Source organism: Kryptolebias marmoratus, linkage group LG18 (assembly GCF_001649575.2).
Source record: "Kryptolebias marmoratus isolate JLee-2015 linkage group LG18, ASM164957v2, whole genome shotgun sequence".
Lineage (NCBI taxonomy): Eukaryota > Metazoa > Chordata > Actinopteri > Cyprinodontiformes > Rivulidae > Kryptolebias > Kryptolebias marmoratus.
Genome location: NC_051447.1, coordinates 8670452 through 8685778, shown reverse-complemented (window position 1 = coordinate 8685778; position 15327 = coordinate 8670452). Strand labels below are relative to the sequence as shown.

Genomic DNA, 15327 nt, shown 5'->3' with positions numbered 1-15327 from the left:
GGGTTGAGGGGTAGTGATCTGATCTAAACTTTGACGGTCACAAAACAAAGCCTGGATTTAAAATATAAATCAACAGATGAAAAATAATAATAATAATTTTTTTAAAAAAATCAGTAAATCAGTAGCCTGCTGCAAGTGTTAAGCGTACATTCAAGTGTTAATTTGCCATTTTTCCTATGTATTTAGGTGTTCATTGTGTATTCACTCACTGTGGCTTGTGGCTTCTATTGCAATAGGAAACAAAAACAGTATGTTGTTTGACTTGTATATACATATCTATATGAGAATACATTATATGTAACTCAGACGTGGTACATTTGATATGTACATACATATGTTAAATACTATCTGAATGTCCCCTCCCTAAAAAATCCCCGGTTGATTCTCCTCCCCTAACCCCACACTGAGATACTTCCTGTACAGTAACATTGGTACTGACTTTTGTTTTGATGCGTTCTTGATGATTTGTTCCTAACAATAAATCTGAGTGTTTTTAAATCACTGGCCAGCTATGACACTGTAAAATGAACTGCATTAAGTGGTTACATTGTACCATAACCTCTTCAAATAAAAACTCTAGTAAAAAAGATGTGTGATATGTTTTGGAAAACTTTTTCCCCTTTGTCCACCTCCGCCAAGGGAGAAGGTGGAACGATGATATTTTTGCGTGCATGTGTTTGTCTGTTAGCAAAATAACTCATGAACCACTGGACAAATTTTAATGAAGCTCTTAGAAAGTGATTACTGGATGAACATTTGCAATTGATTGACCTTTGGAATCTACCCCATTGAAGATGGCTGCCACAGCTAATGCACATTAGCCTACACAAAAATGGCTGAACTTAAATAAATTTTATGGACATCGTGCTAAGTTTTGGTGAGGTAGTAGCTGACGGTTATTCACAACTCAAAGCAGTACTTTTAGGATTTAACCAAATTGGCTTTGGCGCTATTTCTCAACATAAAAGGATCTTAGCTTAAATCTCTGACAAGAAAAGCAGTGGGAGACATGCATTCCTTCAAAGAATGCTAGACCTTTAATTTTTCCCCAATTGTATTTGAGTGACTGAAGACATTAAAAGGTGAAGCTCAAATGTCTTTTTTTTTTCAAACTTTTATTGATTTTTTTTAGTTTTGCAAATATACCAAGAAGAATACAAGATGTTAAATTCTTGACTACAAGAATACATTCGAGAGAGAGAGAGAGAGAGAGAGGAAAAGGGTTAACAATATGTGGTTGGAAACTGAGGTACAGCAGAGCAGCAGGAGATCAAACAAAAAAACTTTCTGACAGAACAGGCTTATGGGGATTTTCGCTGTAAATTTACCACAGTTTGTTTAAAAGTAAAAGTGTTACTGGTAAATTAGACCACTTAAAGATTACAAATGCATGACTTTTTTTTCTTTTTTGCTCAATTTAATTAAGTGGAGATGTTTGAAGTCTTACTTTTAACAAACTGCTTCATTAAGTGAGGGCACAGGCCTAAAGAGTGTTTTTTTTTGTGTGTGTCCAAATTAGAGCTGGGCTGTTTATACTGTAAAACAAATCCGAGGCAATTTGTTCTAAAGAAAATAATCCGAGAGATAACATAATTAAGTGAGAAAACTAGTAAACAAATCTTCTCATTATCCGACCCTACCACTGTGAATTATGTCTCCTAAGGCAAAGTACAAGTTGTTTTTTTATCATTTGCTAAAAACAAAAGAAAAAAAAAAACATAAAACACATTCTCACTAAAAAGGGCTTGTTTCCACTGGTCTTGTCAAAGCTACAGAGGCCCCTACTGTCAACCTACAGGACATATAAACAGGAACTGCATTGAAATAAGGCAGAGGACATCATTCCATAATCTTCTTCCATTTTTCAGGCTCAGAAAATCCTCATCAGTTCATTTGGATACGCTTCTTTCCTTCCTTCTTTTGCTTCTTTGCATCTGCAAGAAAAAATAAAATAAAATAAAAATGACAAACCCACAGAACCTTCACTGCCAGAGGTAGCGACTTTGAAAATAAACACAATCCAATCGTCTCCATGAAGAAAACTCGTGCTTCGTTTTCAGATCCTAATAACCGTTTAAGTTTTTATCAGCCAGCTTGCCAGAATGCAGGTTCAGTGCCCGTGACCTCGCGCCGCTCTGTCCCGAGGATTGATTTGGCGGCCTGGCGTATTATACAACCACTTTATCGGCTTCCAGCAAGAGTGGCGTGGCACCTGGCAGCCACCGCAGAAGCTGTAGTGCATGTCTTTTGTTTCTGCTTCATGACCTCTCTGCTCTAATAAACAGAAACAGAGGACAACCAGCAGCCGTTTGGCCAGCTAGCTCCTGGCTTGTTGTTTGTTGAACTCTTGGTCCACTGAGCGGTTTGAGCTTGGCTGCGTGCGCATGTGTCTCTTTGTCAAATTTTTGTCTTTTTATTGTTTCTGTCTTGGGAGGGTTTGTTTATCTGTGGGCAGATGCCGGTGTTTTAAAGAGAAACATGTCAAATTACACACATGAAGGATTCATTTGTGGTAAATTGATGATTTCCTTTCAAAAGCTCACCCTTACACAAGATATTTCTACACATTTGGAGGAGCAAATTTAGGTCTGACAATAAAGAAAATAGTTAATATCCCGGTTCTTTGTTTGGTTAGTGCTGCTGGACTCATCCACCTTGCTCTCTGCGCCTTCACCATGCTTTATATCTACCCATTCTGAAACAACTCTCTTTGACCCTGTCAAAATGCAGCTTTGCACTAGAACAGGGGTTTCCAATCCTGGTCCTCCAGGGCCACTATCCTGCATGTGTTATTTGTTTCATTGCTCCAACACACCTGATTCAGTGGATAAACTATCTCTTCATGTTCTGCAGAAGCTTGTTAATCACCCATTGATTCAAATCAGGTGTGTTGGAGCAGAGAAACAAGTAAAACATGCAGGATAGTGGCCCTCAAGGACCATGATTGGAGTCCACTGCACTGAAGATCATGCCAAAGCTACCACCATAGCTTTCACATCTGCTCTAGTTTGCTTCCATGACCTTGCTACAATCATGGTCGTAGCTGCATGATCGTCCTGCTTCAGGTCCTTACTGAGCAAGCCTCATGTGAGCCTAGAACCCAAATCTGCTACCACCAAAATTGTAAACCACTATGACCTTGATTTGAAAGTTTTGTGTATGCCTTAAACACTTCACACTATCACTCGTAATGGAGAACCATCTATGTTCTTAAAAGGCCCCTGAAGACCTCACCACAACCTTGCAAAGACCATCCATTAACCAGTATGAAAGTAGTCTTAGCCAGAACAAGAAAAGTTACATAGAAAAAAGTAGACTTCTGTTTGGGGTGAACATTTTGTACTTGCTAGATTGGCTAATTAGTTTTACAATGCACAGGAATTTCATCTGGCAAATGACTATTTTTGCTAAAACATTATAACCATTTATCACTAAGTGGTGTTTGACTATTTGCAATCATTTGGATTTTACAGTGTCTGGTAGAGAAGTCACAAATTGAAATTAAATAAAGAATGCAATTGGAGCTGTATAATTAATATTTTATGGTAATAAAAATTACCTAAAATTATCATTTGTAAGTTAAAAATGAGAACCTCGAGGATTAAAAATGCCACTTAAGTGCTTTTAATCAGTCAGTACTCTGCTTTACCAAAACATCTATTAATAAGGGACTCACACTCACAAGGACTGAAGAAAATAGTTACGAATTATCAATCCAAAAATCAAAACTGCTGCCTAATCTGAAGAAAAAAAAAAATACATTTAGAGAAAAGAAAAAAGGATTCTATGGGAAGTACTTTTTCTATAAGACTTGGTGGTAGTATCATGTTTAGGCCCTTTTTTTAATTGGTAATTTAAGAAAGAATTGATATGATTAATTTTGGAGAAAAGAAATAGGAGTTATATTAGCAAAGTCTAAAGCTCATCGGGAAATCTGGGTGTAACGTGAGTTTGACAAAAAAACTGGGTCACTCAGAAATAAATAAATTAAAGAACACGAGTATTTCTAATAGACAATAAATGGTTAAAAAGAGGTGAATGACTTTTCTTTCTTGATTGTTGAGCCAGACATATTGTGGAAGTTCATGAGAAGAAATCCATCAACAAAAAAAGGATGTCTCGAAGTGCCTCTTTCTTTAAACTTGGCGACAGATTTATTGTTTTTGTGTCACATTTTATTATCTATACCATGTGAATAACTGTAAAGCAATCTGGTTAACTGCTAACGTTTTCAAGTGCAGCATATAAAAACATTTTCCACTGACAGCAGATCTTTTTGGGCTCTCTGGGCTGTTGGGTGGAATCACCTTGGATTAAATTAGAACTTCCCACGTCTTCCTTTTTTAAATTTCTTTTAGCTAAACCTGTTTTAATCAGTTATAAAATGTGTCAAATTTTAAATGAGTCCAATGAAAATAAGCGGCGCTCCAAATCCAATATAAGGAGTGCATCAAAAAAAATCATCTATGAATATGGTAATTATATATGAATACTTAAATCTTGAATTACTCTTCATATGAAGGGATTATGTTAAAAGGACACCTTCACAAATTGCAAATCCATTAATAACATGCTGGCAAGCAGTTCTGAACTGCAACAACTTACTATGCTTAGTCAATGAGATTTCAATAGAGCTTCAACCTTTGAGATTCACAGAGAGTGTACGAGGAAATCTTTTGGGAAATCTCTCCTTGTCAGTTGGCAACCGACGAGAAAAATATTTTGATGCACAAAAACACTCAACTATGCAAACACAGAAATTGCTACTGCATTCTCATTTGATTTCTTGTTTTTAATTCGTGGAAATGCTTTCTATCCTTTTCGTCCCCCGTTGTTTGGCGTCAGCACATTCTGCTCCCCGGAGAGAGAAACATGGAGGAAAAAGGATGCACTCTCACACTGTTCTCTCTACTCTGCGTGAGACAAACTTTTATAGCGGGCTGGAGTGCTTTCTGCTGCATTTGCACGTTGAGACACAGCTCGTCTTTGCTTGTGCGACACAGTGGTAGTCGAGCTGTTGCTGCTTTCTACAGCTCAGGTCTGTCTTAAGTCAAAACAGGGACGCCGCGACTTTTTGACATTTGGGAAACAATCAATTCTAATCCTTGTTTGTGTGAAGAAAATCCTCTACTATTGAATTTTTTCTTTCAAATTATTTGCACAATAATTCGTTTCAATCAATTCTTCAAATTCTGATTGTTAATGTTTATTAAAGTATATATTTTGTCCTCTCATATCTTGGGAATCTCTAGTACATCTAAATTTAGTCTAATTGAATTTCATGTTGAAACTATTTTTGGTCTTGGTCCTGGGGTAAGAACATCTCACTTTGCATCTAAACCATGTTTTGTTTTTGTTTTTTTTACTAATTTAACCACAGATGAATTTTGTTAAGCTAGAGTGAGATGATTATATTAAAGCAAAGTAACTGTATTGTTTGCATACATTTATACATAACATGATAAAACATCCTTTTTTCTCTCCCTCGGCCCAAGTTTTGGAGTTTTTGCAGCTTGTTCTCGACACATCATCTGGGCAGAACTTTGTTCTTGTGTGGTGTTCGACAACTGCTGTGTGATTGTTCAGTAATTTAAAGGTGGGATTGGTTAATACCAAAAACAAAAATGGAAATGTTGACATTCCTAGTTTTCTGCTGGAGCAAAAGTTTGCAGACTTCTCAGGAGTTCTGTGCTTGAGTTTCTTGCGAAGTATGAGACGTCCTGGCCAGAATAAACTTTGCTCTTGTTTTTGCCACCTCAAATAAACCACCCAAGAGTCTCAGCTTTTGTGGAGTATGCAATGAAGTTTCCTCTAAGACAACATGTGCTTGAATAGCCGTCACAATGCATAGTTAGGGGTGGGTCTGACATAATAATCATAATCAAACATTACAAAAAACAATGACTGTTAGGTAAACCACAATTCAGGAAACTCAGCAAAGACAATCCAGCATTTCTTCAGTATATATTCCCTGAGGGAACTAACAACTAAATGCAGAACAGGTGCGACAATCAGAAATCAGAACCAGGTGTGACATGACAGCAGAAAACAGGACAAACAAAAAAAAAAAAATCAGGATAACAAAACTAGAAATTCTTAAAGACCATGACCAAAACTAATTTTATTCTGGGTATATTGGTATTTAAACTGTTCAGATGAGCAATGATTAGTTTGCCAAACTTCTACTCGTAATTTGTCATTATTTTATTTTATTTTTGCAGTACCTTTGTAGATCAGGCTATGCTCACCTTCACTACATTGAATAAAAATGGAAACAACAGCTGAGGGGTTTTGGTGTATGTCCATCCTCATCTCAAAGGCTGTACTGTTCAAAAAGTATATTTTTAAGACAACTTGGAATGTTTTGAGCATTATTCTGCACGTTGAGCTGCAACTACTGCTCCCTTTTGTGCTGTCGCAGGCAGACAGGAGATTAGAAAGCTAAAGCAACAGGCATGTGTTCAGTGGAATTAGAGACCAATGTTGACGTATTTATAAGTTCAAATTGTCAATAAATTTTTTTCAGGGTAAATTTTAGCTTAACAAAAGAGTGTGGTTTTTTCACATTTTTTTTCTGTAATAGGACTGTCAAATATGATTCCCATGAAATGCCTAAAATGGCTTTTACAATTTTATCTTTCTACCAGTTTAGCCAGATTTCAACTTGAGACTTTCTTTTCTTTACTTGACAGTTTCAAGAGGTGCACTTCACTTCCTTTGTAAGGCAGGAATACTAAGTGAAATAATTTAATATGTGACTGTGAATGCAAGTCTTTGATTTCAAAAAGAAAAAACAGAGAGGGAAAAAAAACAGAATACCAACTGTCTTTAAAAAAAAATGGCAAAGCTAAATAGGCTCCATACAAAAGTGGAGATGCCATATTTTGTCCAAACAAAGCCTTTTGTTTGACTTAAAAATCAACTCTGGCATCCAAAAGCTCCCTCCTGTGCTCTTCTCTCCTGTTCGGCTGAAAGAAAAGGTGGGGACCTTGAGATTTCAACATGCATTCATAATGCTTCATTTCTGTCATTCTTTGTTCTCTCTTTTGCTCCACGGGGTCTGCGTTTCACCTGGACCAGAAAGCACCTCTGGATCTCTGATCTCTCCTCTGGGGGACTCAAAGTATTGTCTCTTCCAGAATCTGTAAGTGGCAGATGCTACCCCCCACCACAGCAACCCGCTGCAGTCAGGGGAACCCTATCTCCCAAACCCAATGGTTGGTGTTCGGAATTGCAGATTTGGGTGGGCAAACTTTTGTGTCCAGCTGGGGGGTTCGGTGGCCTGTCCTGTCTTCATCTCAGTCACTCCAAAGCCAAAGATTTCTTTATTTTTCATGACCTCTCTCACTGCTGCAGCCTGTGCCTCTACCATTCAATGACATGCATGAAAAGCACAACTCTTCTTCCCGTACACAAGTTGTTGTGCATAACACCCCGTCTTTCTTTTCCTGGTGACTCTCCTTCACATAGCTCATCTTCCAAATAGCACTAACAGAAAGTCACACTTCATTTAGGTAGCCTGTCTCTCCAACTGCCTGCCTTCATCTGGACCTTTGGCATCCTCGCTTTACTTCTCCTTTACCCTCAGTTCTCACACCTCGAAGATTGTCAGTCTGCATTCTTACAGCCAGTCCTAATCAGAAGTGACTACAACACGAATACAATGTAACACACTTGGCTTCAAGCCCAATTCAATCTGACTTACAGTCACACTCTCGGACCATCAGCAGCAATAGTATATTGTGAACATGTTCCTTTTTTCAAGATGAAAACACAGACATATCTGCCTAATGTGGATGCATTCATGCACAAGAAAACCTAAACTTTTGTTTCAATCCGTTTTATTTGCAAAGTTAAATGTTTTATGGACGAGCTTGCATGGTCCAAAACTATGCAGACTAAATCAAGTTTATGTGTCACGAATCAAAGCACCAAGGACCAGTTTAAAAGCTATTCAAAAGACCTTTTCGTACTCTCATTTCAAAATGCAGTGGATTCCATCTCAGCTGAGTAGATTACAGAACAAAAGAGCTGCACACTGTAGCCAATTTGGAGATTAAAAATGCTGGAATTCTTTGAAAGTAATTCTTGAAAAAACATTAAAAACTAGAGGTTTCCAATAAAACCAGCGAGTGATACTGCTGTATTTGTCTTTTATCCATATTTTCTATATATTTAAAGGATGTATTACAACCATATATAGTATATATAGAGAGAGTATATAGTATATAGTAGCAATTTTCTTTGTATGAGCAAGGCTTTATATAAGCTCTAACTTCTAAATATGTCATGTACAGTAAAGCCCTTTAGTCAGGTGGTCTTGATGGCCCAATTCAATTCTGAAAATATAGTATTCTTAACATTAAGCAAGTACTAGTTCATATTACATGAGTTCACAGTCAAAAGGCAAATACGTGATTGACCTAAAGCTGATTAAAAATGATTCAAAATGACGATGCACAAAAAAATTAATTTGAAAGAAAACCATAAAAAAATGAAAGAATAAATAAAGTGGCATGATCTAAGTTTAAAGTTATAATGTGACCCCATTTGTTGTGTTACCAGAGATGATATTCTGCGGAGCTTTGTAACGAGTGGTTATTTGAGCTACTGTTCCCTTTTTTGGCCTTTTCCCATGGGCTTGACTTGGCCCTACTCAGACTGACCTGATGTGGGTTCAGAGTCATTTCACTGGGTAGTCCCATCCACTTTCAGCTCGCTTCTTAGAACCTACACAGCCCAGGTTCCAAGCAAGCCGAGTCAAGCTGAAGGTTCGACATCAGGAGACTGCAGGCCATTGACTGGCCAGAGAGAAACATCAGTCAAAACTGTAGTCATTGAAGCGCTTGGTGTTGTGACCCCAAAAACTGGGAGATTGGCTCCAACGGATCCCAGGAACAACCTCAGAGATCTCTGTGGAGAGGAGCACAGTCCTAGGAACAGCTAAGATACTGCACAGAACGCTAAAGCTCCCAGGCCTCCGGTAGAGGACCTGAGCTTGAAGTGAAGTGGAACCACCCATGTGGAAAAATAAGGCGAGCTGGGTGGCAACATATGAAGATATATATATGAATATACTAGGAAAGGAATAAATATTAAATTACAAATTGTAGAAGTATTCAAATCTGTAAAAAAGATTGTGGCTATAGAAACTTCCCTAAAGATCTAATGATTGAGGATTTTCACAAATCTAATTTTTTGTTACAGAGATGGATATTGTCTTTTACACTAAATAAAACTAAATTTCTAAAACAGTGAAAGTCCACAATAATTTACAATGCTAAAAGACAGATTCACTATATTTTTTACAACCCATATGTTTCTTGAGAGGCACAAAGTGCCATATATGGTATTTGTTGCAAAAACTGGTTGCTTCGCAGACCTGTCACAGTGTATCACTGAGTGTTAAATAGAGTTTGTCATAAAATCAGAGACAAATTGCAAAGCAGAACAATATGAAACATTTTATAGTTTTGCAGATTGCCTCAGAAGTACTCACATTGACTTATTTCTGTCATTATGAGCCCATGCGGTCTGCGGTCATTTGACGAAATGACAGCAAGCTTAGGCAAACTCTTTGTGCAAACCTTATGAGTACACATGTCATCTGCTGAGCGTGATAAGGCAGCAGTTTGTGGCCACTGGCAACAGTTTCAGACTCATAATAATTCTGTTTAGACAATGGGACATTCACGCTGGGTCATTTGCATCCCTGTTTGCAAAAACTAACAAGAGGCACAGACGCAGGGAATCGAGCCCTTCTTACAACCGGTTTAAGTCTTTCAGCAGACAGTAATGTATTCCATGTGGGTTAACATGATTAAAATTTTCCCATTAGGTCAATTCTTGTTGCCACTCAAAATTTCTGATACCTCTCCATTTGCCAGAAAATGCAAGAAGCCAACAGTCATCCAGAGTTGCGTGACTTTGACACAACTCAGAAAGGCTAAAACCCTGTAATTACAGCTGAATAGTGAGTTAACTCTCTCAGCCCGGCTTTAATGCTGTCACTCACTGCTTAAATTCACACTTAAGTAGGAGGATTTCCTTCGAGCTGATGGTGAATTGAATATGAATGCGAATCACAGTCGACACCGCCTGAGATTAAATCATTTGCAGGGGTTTGTTGGAATCAGCAAAGATGCAATCAGCGAGAGATGTACCAGGAGACAAAATGAGAGTCGACTGAACTTGCACAGTAATTATAAGAAAGTTGAAAAAAAAAGTTCATTCACATGTGTACCTTGATACTCATAACGATGCTAATTCATTCTTGTTAGAACAAAATTTAGATTCCCTTTTTTTTTGATTCTCTTAAGGAAAAATAAAACAACTAAAACAGCACAATTTACAAGCTTGTCAGCGTTGTAGCAGAAGATACAGAGACATCCAAGTGGTAAACATCCCTTCAGCTATAATAAATACAGCAAACCCACTGATCTAACATTCCTTGTGACTGTTTACAATGACCTGACAGTGTAACAAAAAAAAAAAAAAAGCCTGCAGTCTTTCTTCTTGTAAATTGTCAGCTTGTCTCTGCCAGAGTCTTGCTTTTGATCCAAACCAATGAAATTGCATTTCTTTGGAAACTAAAGGCATCTCTTCCTAGCTTATAGACACAAAAAACATTATTGAACAGAGGATGGTATACTTCTGTAAATCTGTTTTAAAATATAAAACCAAGAGACCGAAAGGTGAATATTGCACAAGTTACACTAAATGCGTTTTTTACATTTTTTTTATAGTGGTATTTGTTTTGTAATAAGGACTGTGTCTTTTCTTGATAAAAAAAAAATGCTGTTCAGATTAACTGGCAGCGTTAGACAGTAAGACAGCCATTTAATTATTTTAATGTGTAAGAGATTTTAATTTGATGTTTATAGCGTGATTGCAGATTCCAATAAAGCCTCATTACTTTAACAGTTTTGCTGCTTACTTGTTGCTGTTTTTACTGGGGATTCAATTGAAAGCTGATTTTAGTTTGATTAGGGCTTTTATGAGTAAGAAATAAACTGATGTGGCTCATCATGCAAAGTGCTAAAAGTTAACACAGAGACTACAAAAATAATTCTAAAAGTAACTGGTAATTAATGAATGGACGATAAAACCGGGGCCATGCGTGTTCTTCTGTTTGTTCTAGTTCAGAGCCTTGACATGGTGTTCATACCATCTGAGAGCTTTTTTTCAAGACAACTTTAAATTGTTGCAGTAATTGAAACAAGAGGAAATAAAAGCAGAGATAAATGTACCTGCTTAAGGCTTTGATGCTTCATAACAGACAAAACCATTGGATAAATAAAATGACTACATTCATATTTTCCTCAACAATACTTGCATAAATTAATCCCAGTCATTAGAGCTAAAGACCATTTCAACAAAATAAATTAGAGGTGCTAAAAAAACCATATGGATTGTAACTGCAGTTTGTCATCTGTGTTAAACAGTGATTTGATTGTTTTAACTGCTCAGATTCAGCAAAATGTTGCAAAGTTGACTGGAAAAGTCTTCCTAATCAAGATTCATGACTCCTCCCCCCAAAAATACTGCAAAATTAACCAAAGAGGTGAATTAAAGATTTTGCAATATCCAAATCAGTCACTTGATCTCTACCACATTGAGATTTTTTTTTCACTCGCTCAGGAAATGTAATGTGCAGCATTCAACCAACATTCAACAGTTTGGCGGACATGATTCATCAACGTGACTTCTGTGAATCCTAGTTGTCGCCAACAGGCTCGACGTGTCCCGTGATGGTTCTCGTCTTATCGAGTGATGATCTATTCCTACCTTGCAGCTTGGTCTTGGGCATTTTCCCACATGGCTTAGTTGCCGTGACGGTGGTGGCGCAGGTCGCATCCATGAGCGCTCGCTTCAGAACCCCCGTCCTGTTCTTCTTGCCCGTCGCCAGGTCACACTCCCCCCAGGCCTGGAAGTTGTACTTGCATTCCCCTGAAGTAAACGCAGAAATCAGAAGCGGGATTAGATGCTCTGGTTTAGAGAGGCACTTGAACAGGGAAAAAAAACAAGCAGAAAAGCTGATAATAATGACACAAGGCAGATTCTATATTTGTTTTAACTGCAGTGAGTGACTGAAAGGAGCGCCCTGAGCTTAGGGATTTGTGAGTCATGGACCTTTAATGGCTGTTTGATGAGCAATTGGCTGTTACCTCCACACAGTGACTTTAATAGGAGCTTTTCTTAGCAACAAAGGATGTTTTTCCTTGCAGAAACAGATGGAGCCCAGTTTTGATCATATATTTCTTATATGATGAAATACACTCACAGATGAGTGTAATCAAAAACAACCTGGCTGCGCTTCATCCTGGAAACAACGCAGAGATACAACCCTCAGCTGCCAAGCAGTGAAAGTACTTTTAAATGAAAGCACATGCATAAAACGTTCCTGTTGCTTGTGCATTTAAACACAACCAAAGGAGATCTGAGATTGCTTTGGCAGCAGCTGCCGGTGTACGTTACAGAAGTTGGTTTACTGAGCATGTGTGCGTACGCGAGTGTGTGCCTCTCATGTTTCTTCCTTGCGTTATTCCGCTGCCAGTCCGGCCGTGCTCCCTCGAGGCTGTGACACTCATTCGTCAGCTCCCTCGCACATAAAAGCCTGTGTCACCGCGGCTGAGATCCCAGAGTGCTCATCAGAGCTGGAGAGAGGTGGGAGGAGAGGTGAGGACAAGAAGAGAAGGGAGCGTAGAGAGGAGGTGGGAGGGGGGGTGACGGGGCCATTGTTGTTGGAATCCTACAGGGACCTCCTGAGCAACCAACTCTAAAAACCCCCCAACTGTAATTTATGTGTGAGGGAGATAGAGAGCTCCCCCTTGATGGGAATTTGTCAGCAAGCCGGTGGCTTTTCTGAGGTTTCACATGTAATAGAAGCAGGAAAAAATATATATGATGGGTTATAAAACATTGTTGAAAATTGCTATGAAAAAGCAATATACTGCCTGTGGATGTGGTGGCATTTTATGGTGGATTTCCTAAGTGTAAACTGTCATATAATATTAATGTATTAATAAACTGTATATTTCTTCACATAGCAGTAGATTAAATGGAGGGTTTATGTCATTTTAAAGTAAAGCCTCTACATGTTACTAATTGTTTACAAGCAATAATACAGTATGATACTTTTGCATTTGTTTAAATCTTCACAAATAAAAAATAGTTGAAAGAAAATGGCTGAAATTACATGAGAAGAAACCTGTTACTGCAGGGATGTACCTGCTAATTAAGATATGAACCACCTCTTCCCCCACTGTCAGTTTCACTGTTAGCTGAACTTCCCAACCTAAGAACCAACCTGTCTAAAAAAGGTTAAAACTCACCACAAGTCAAGCAGACAAAGTGAGCGGTAAGTATTCTAATTAAATCACTTTCCAATTCTCCAAGAGTTTTTGACAATGAAAGTTAACCTTTCTAACTTTTGCCTAAAATTCCCTTTCGCTAACTGGCATTAACAGGCCTAAGCTGCCATTTTCCTTTTGAACTTTTCTTCGACTTTCTTTCAGGGGGAGGTACAGTAGTTGTTAAAAAGTTTTTCTCTTTACCCTAAACCTACCAGAGTAAAAAAAAGGAGGAATAAATTGTTTTCAAAATGCACGTAGTAGCGACAAATATCTATCAAAACCCCTAATTGTTTGCATCTTTGGTTCCTCCATAAACCATAAAATATAATTTCATGTGAAAATAAAGACGACCCACTTGGATTATCACTGTATAATTTGCACTCTTCCAACAAGTAATCTATCAATTAAGAAAAAAGATTTTAACCATGAGTTTTAAGTGGTGTTTTGCCTAATCCTCCAGAGTATTTTGCATCTTAAAAGACAAGTAACATGTCATGAGACTCATCCTTTTTGTCTTATTTGTGTCTTCTCATGGGCATTCCGAAAGTAAAAGAAAAAAAAAAAAAAAGCTTTTATTTTTTTCAAGCCTTTTTTTGAGCAACAGACTTGTTGAGGTGGTGTCTACCAGGTCTCCAGCAGGTCTTATGACCTTTGTGGGGTTCTCCGTTTCCTCTCTTATGAATTGCAGAGCCATGCAGTCCTGTCAGTTGAACTTTGAACATGTTCAAAAACTTTGTTCAACAGATTTTCTCTCAAAAATAATCAAAGAGTCATAGTGGATATCTCAAAACCATTTCAAGAGAGCTCAAGCTATATTTTGACACCAACCAGGGTATAATGTGGGTAAAGGACAAAGCTAAGAATACAGTTTTGCAAGTTGTGCATGTGAAAATAAACTGTTATTTTCAAACACTGGTCATGCAAAACACGGCCTCACACTCGCTGGCCTCTTGGTCACAAACACTCAGAGAGGCTGTAATGGAAGATTTGCATGTTTTCACGCAATTTTGATTCACCAACTAGTCTCCCAACAGTTGCATCACTGTGAGGAACCACTTTTAGCAGGGCACCACTTAAAGCTAACATGCATTCCATCAGTTTTTCTTCTCACTATTCGTTCCCTGCATGGGGAGATGGGTTATTTACAGCTGCAATTACCCACAAAGCACCAAGTTAGAGGATGTTGTGTTTTGTAAGACTGAAATCTGTTACCTAAGCAAAGTCTCTGACACTGTAATGCACCTAGTTATGTTCACTCTTTCCATGCAGACAAAAACCTGCATGCACATCTCTGAGCTAAACTACGAGGAATTGAAGGAATTGGTGAGGAAATGTTAGAAACTCAGCTCCTTCAACCTCTGTCTCAAATCATCGGCCAATACAGCCGTTGGCCACCATACAGACTTTGCATGTAGGCTGCTGGAAAGACATTACTGGCAAGAGAGCAACACAGATTGCTAAAAAACACAACAAGTCTCCCTGCTGCTTGGGCATCCAAAGATATAAAAAGTGCTGCTCCTTCCCAAGTATTGTTTGATCTCCTGACTTTTGAAGAAAATATTCATCTAGACCATAAAATTTAGTTATATATATATATATATATATATATATATATATATATATATATATTCACCCTAAGTCCAGCACCCTGAGAATGTACACTAAGCGAAGCAGAGGACTAGTGAGCATCAGAGCCACTATACAGGATGAAACAACCAAGATCCTGGAGTACATCAGGAAGAAAGCCCCCAGTGATGATCTGTTAACTGTAGGGATCTGGAGTTTCTAGCCCCGCCTTGGGGCGGTTCCTCCAGTGTTCTTCCTCCACAGGTGATCCTGATTCAGTTAATGAAGACTGCCAGTACTTAAGCTTCCAGCTGAGACCAGACCTACGCTGGAGCATCGAACCTCCTGGGTTAGACTCGCAGCCCCCGTATCTAACCAGAGCCTTGACTAAGTTTTGACTACGTTT

The 15327-nt window shown here is 38.2% G+C and overlaps 1 protein-coding gene across 1 annotated transcript in view; it reads right to left on the bottom strand.

Annotated features, from left to right (window-relative positions):
• Positions 1–1323: 1323 nt before the first annotated feature.
• ptn (pleiotrophin) overlaps positions 1324–15327 on the bottom strand; it is a 69641-nt gene continuing 55637 nt past the window's right edge. Inside the window, exons 4-5 of the mRNA XM_017411681.3 lie at positions 11788–11949; positions 1324–1934 (exon numbers count right to left, since the gene is read on the bottom strand). Coding sequence (XP_017267170.1) covers positions 1885–1934; positions 11788–11949 — 212 coding nt within the window. The 3' untranslated portion in view covers positions 1324–1884. The remainder of the gene's footprint in view (positions 1935–11787; positions 11950–15327) is intronic.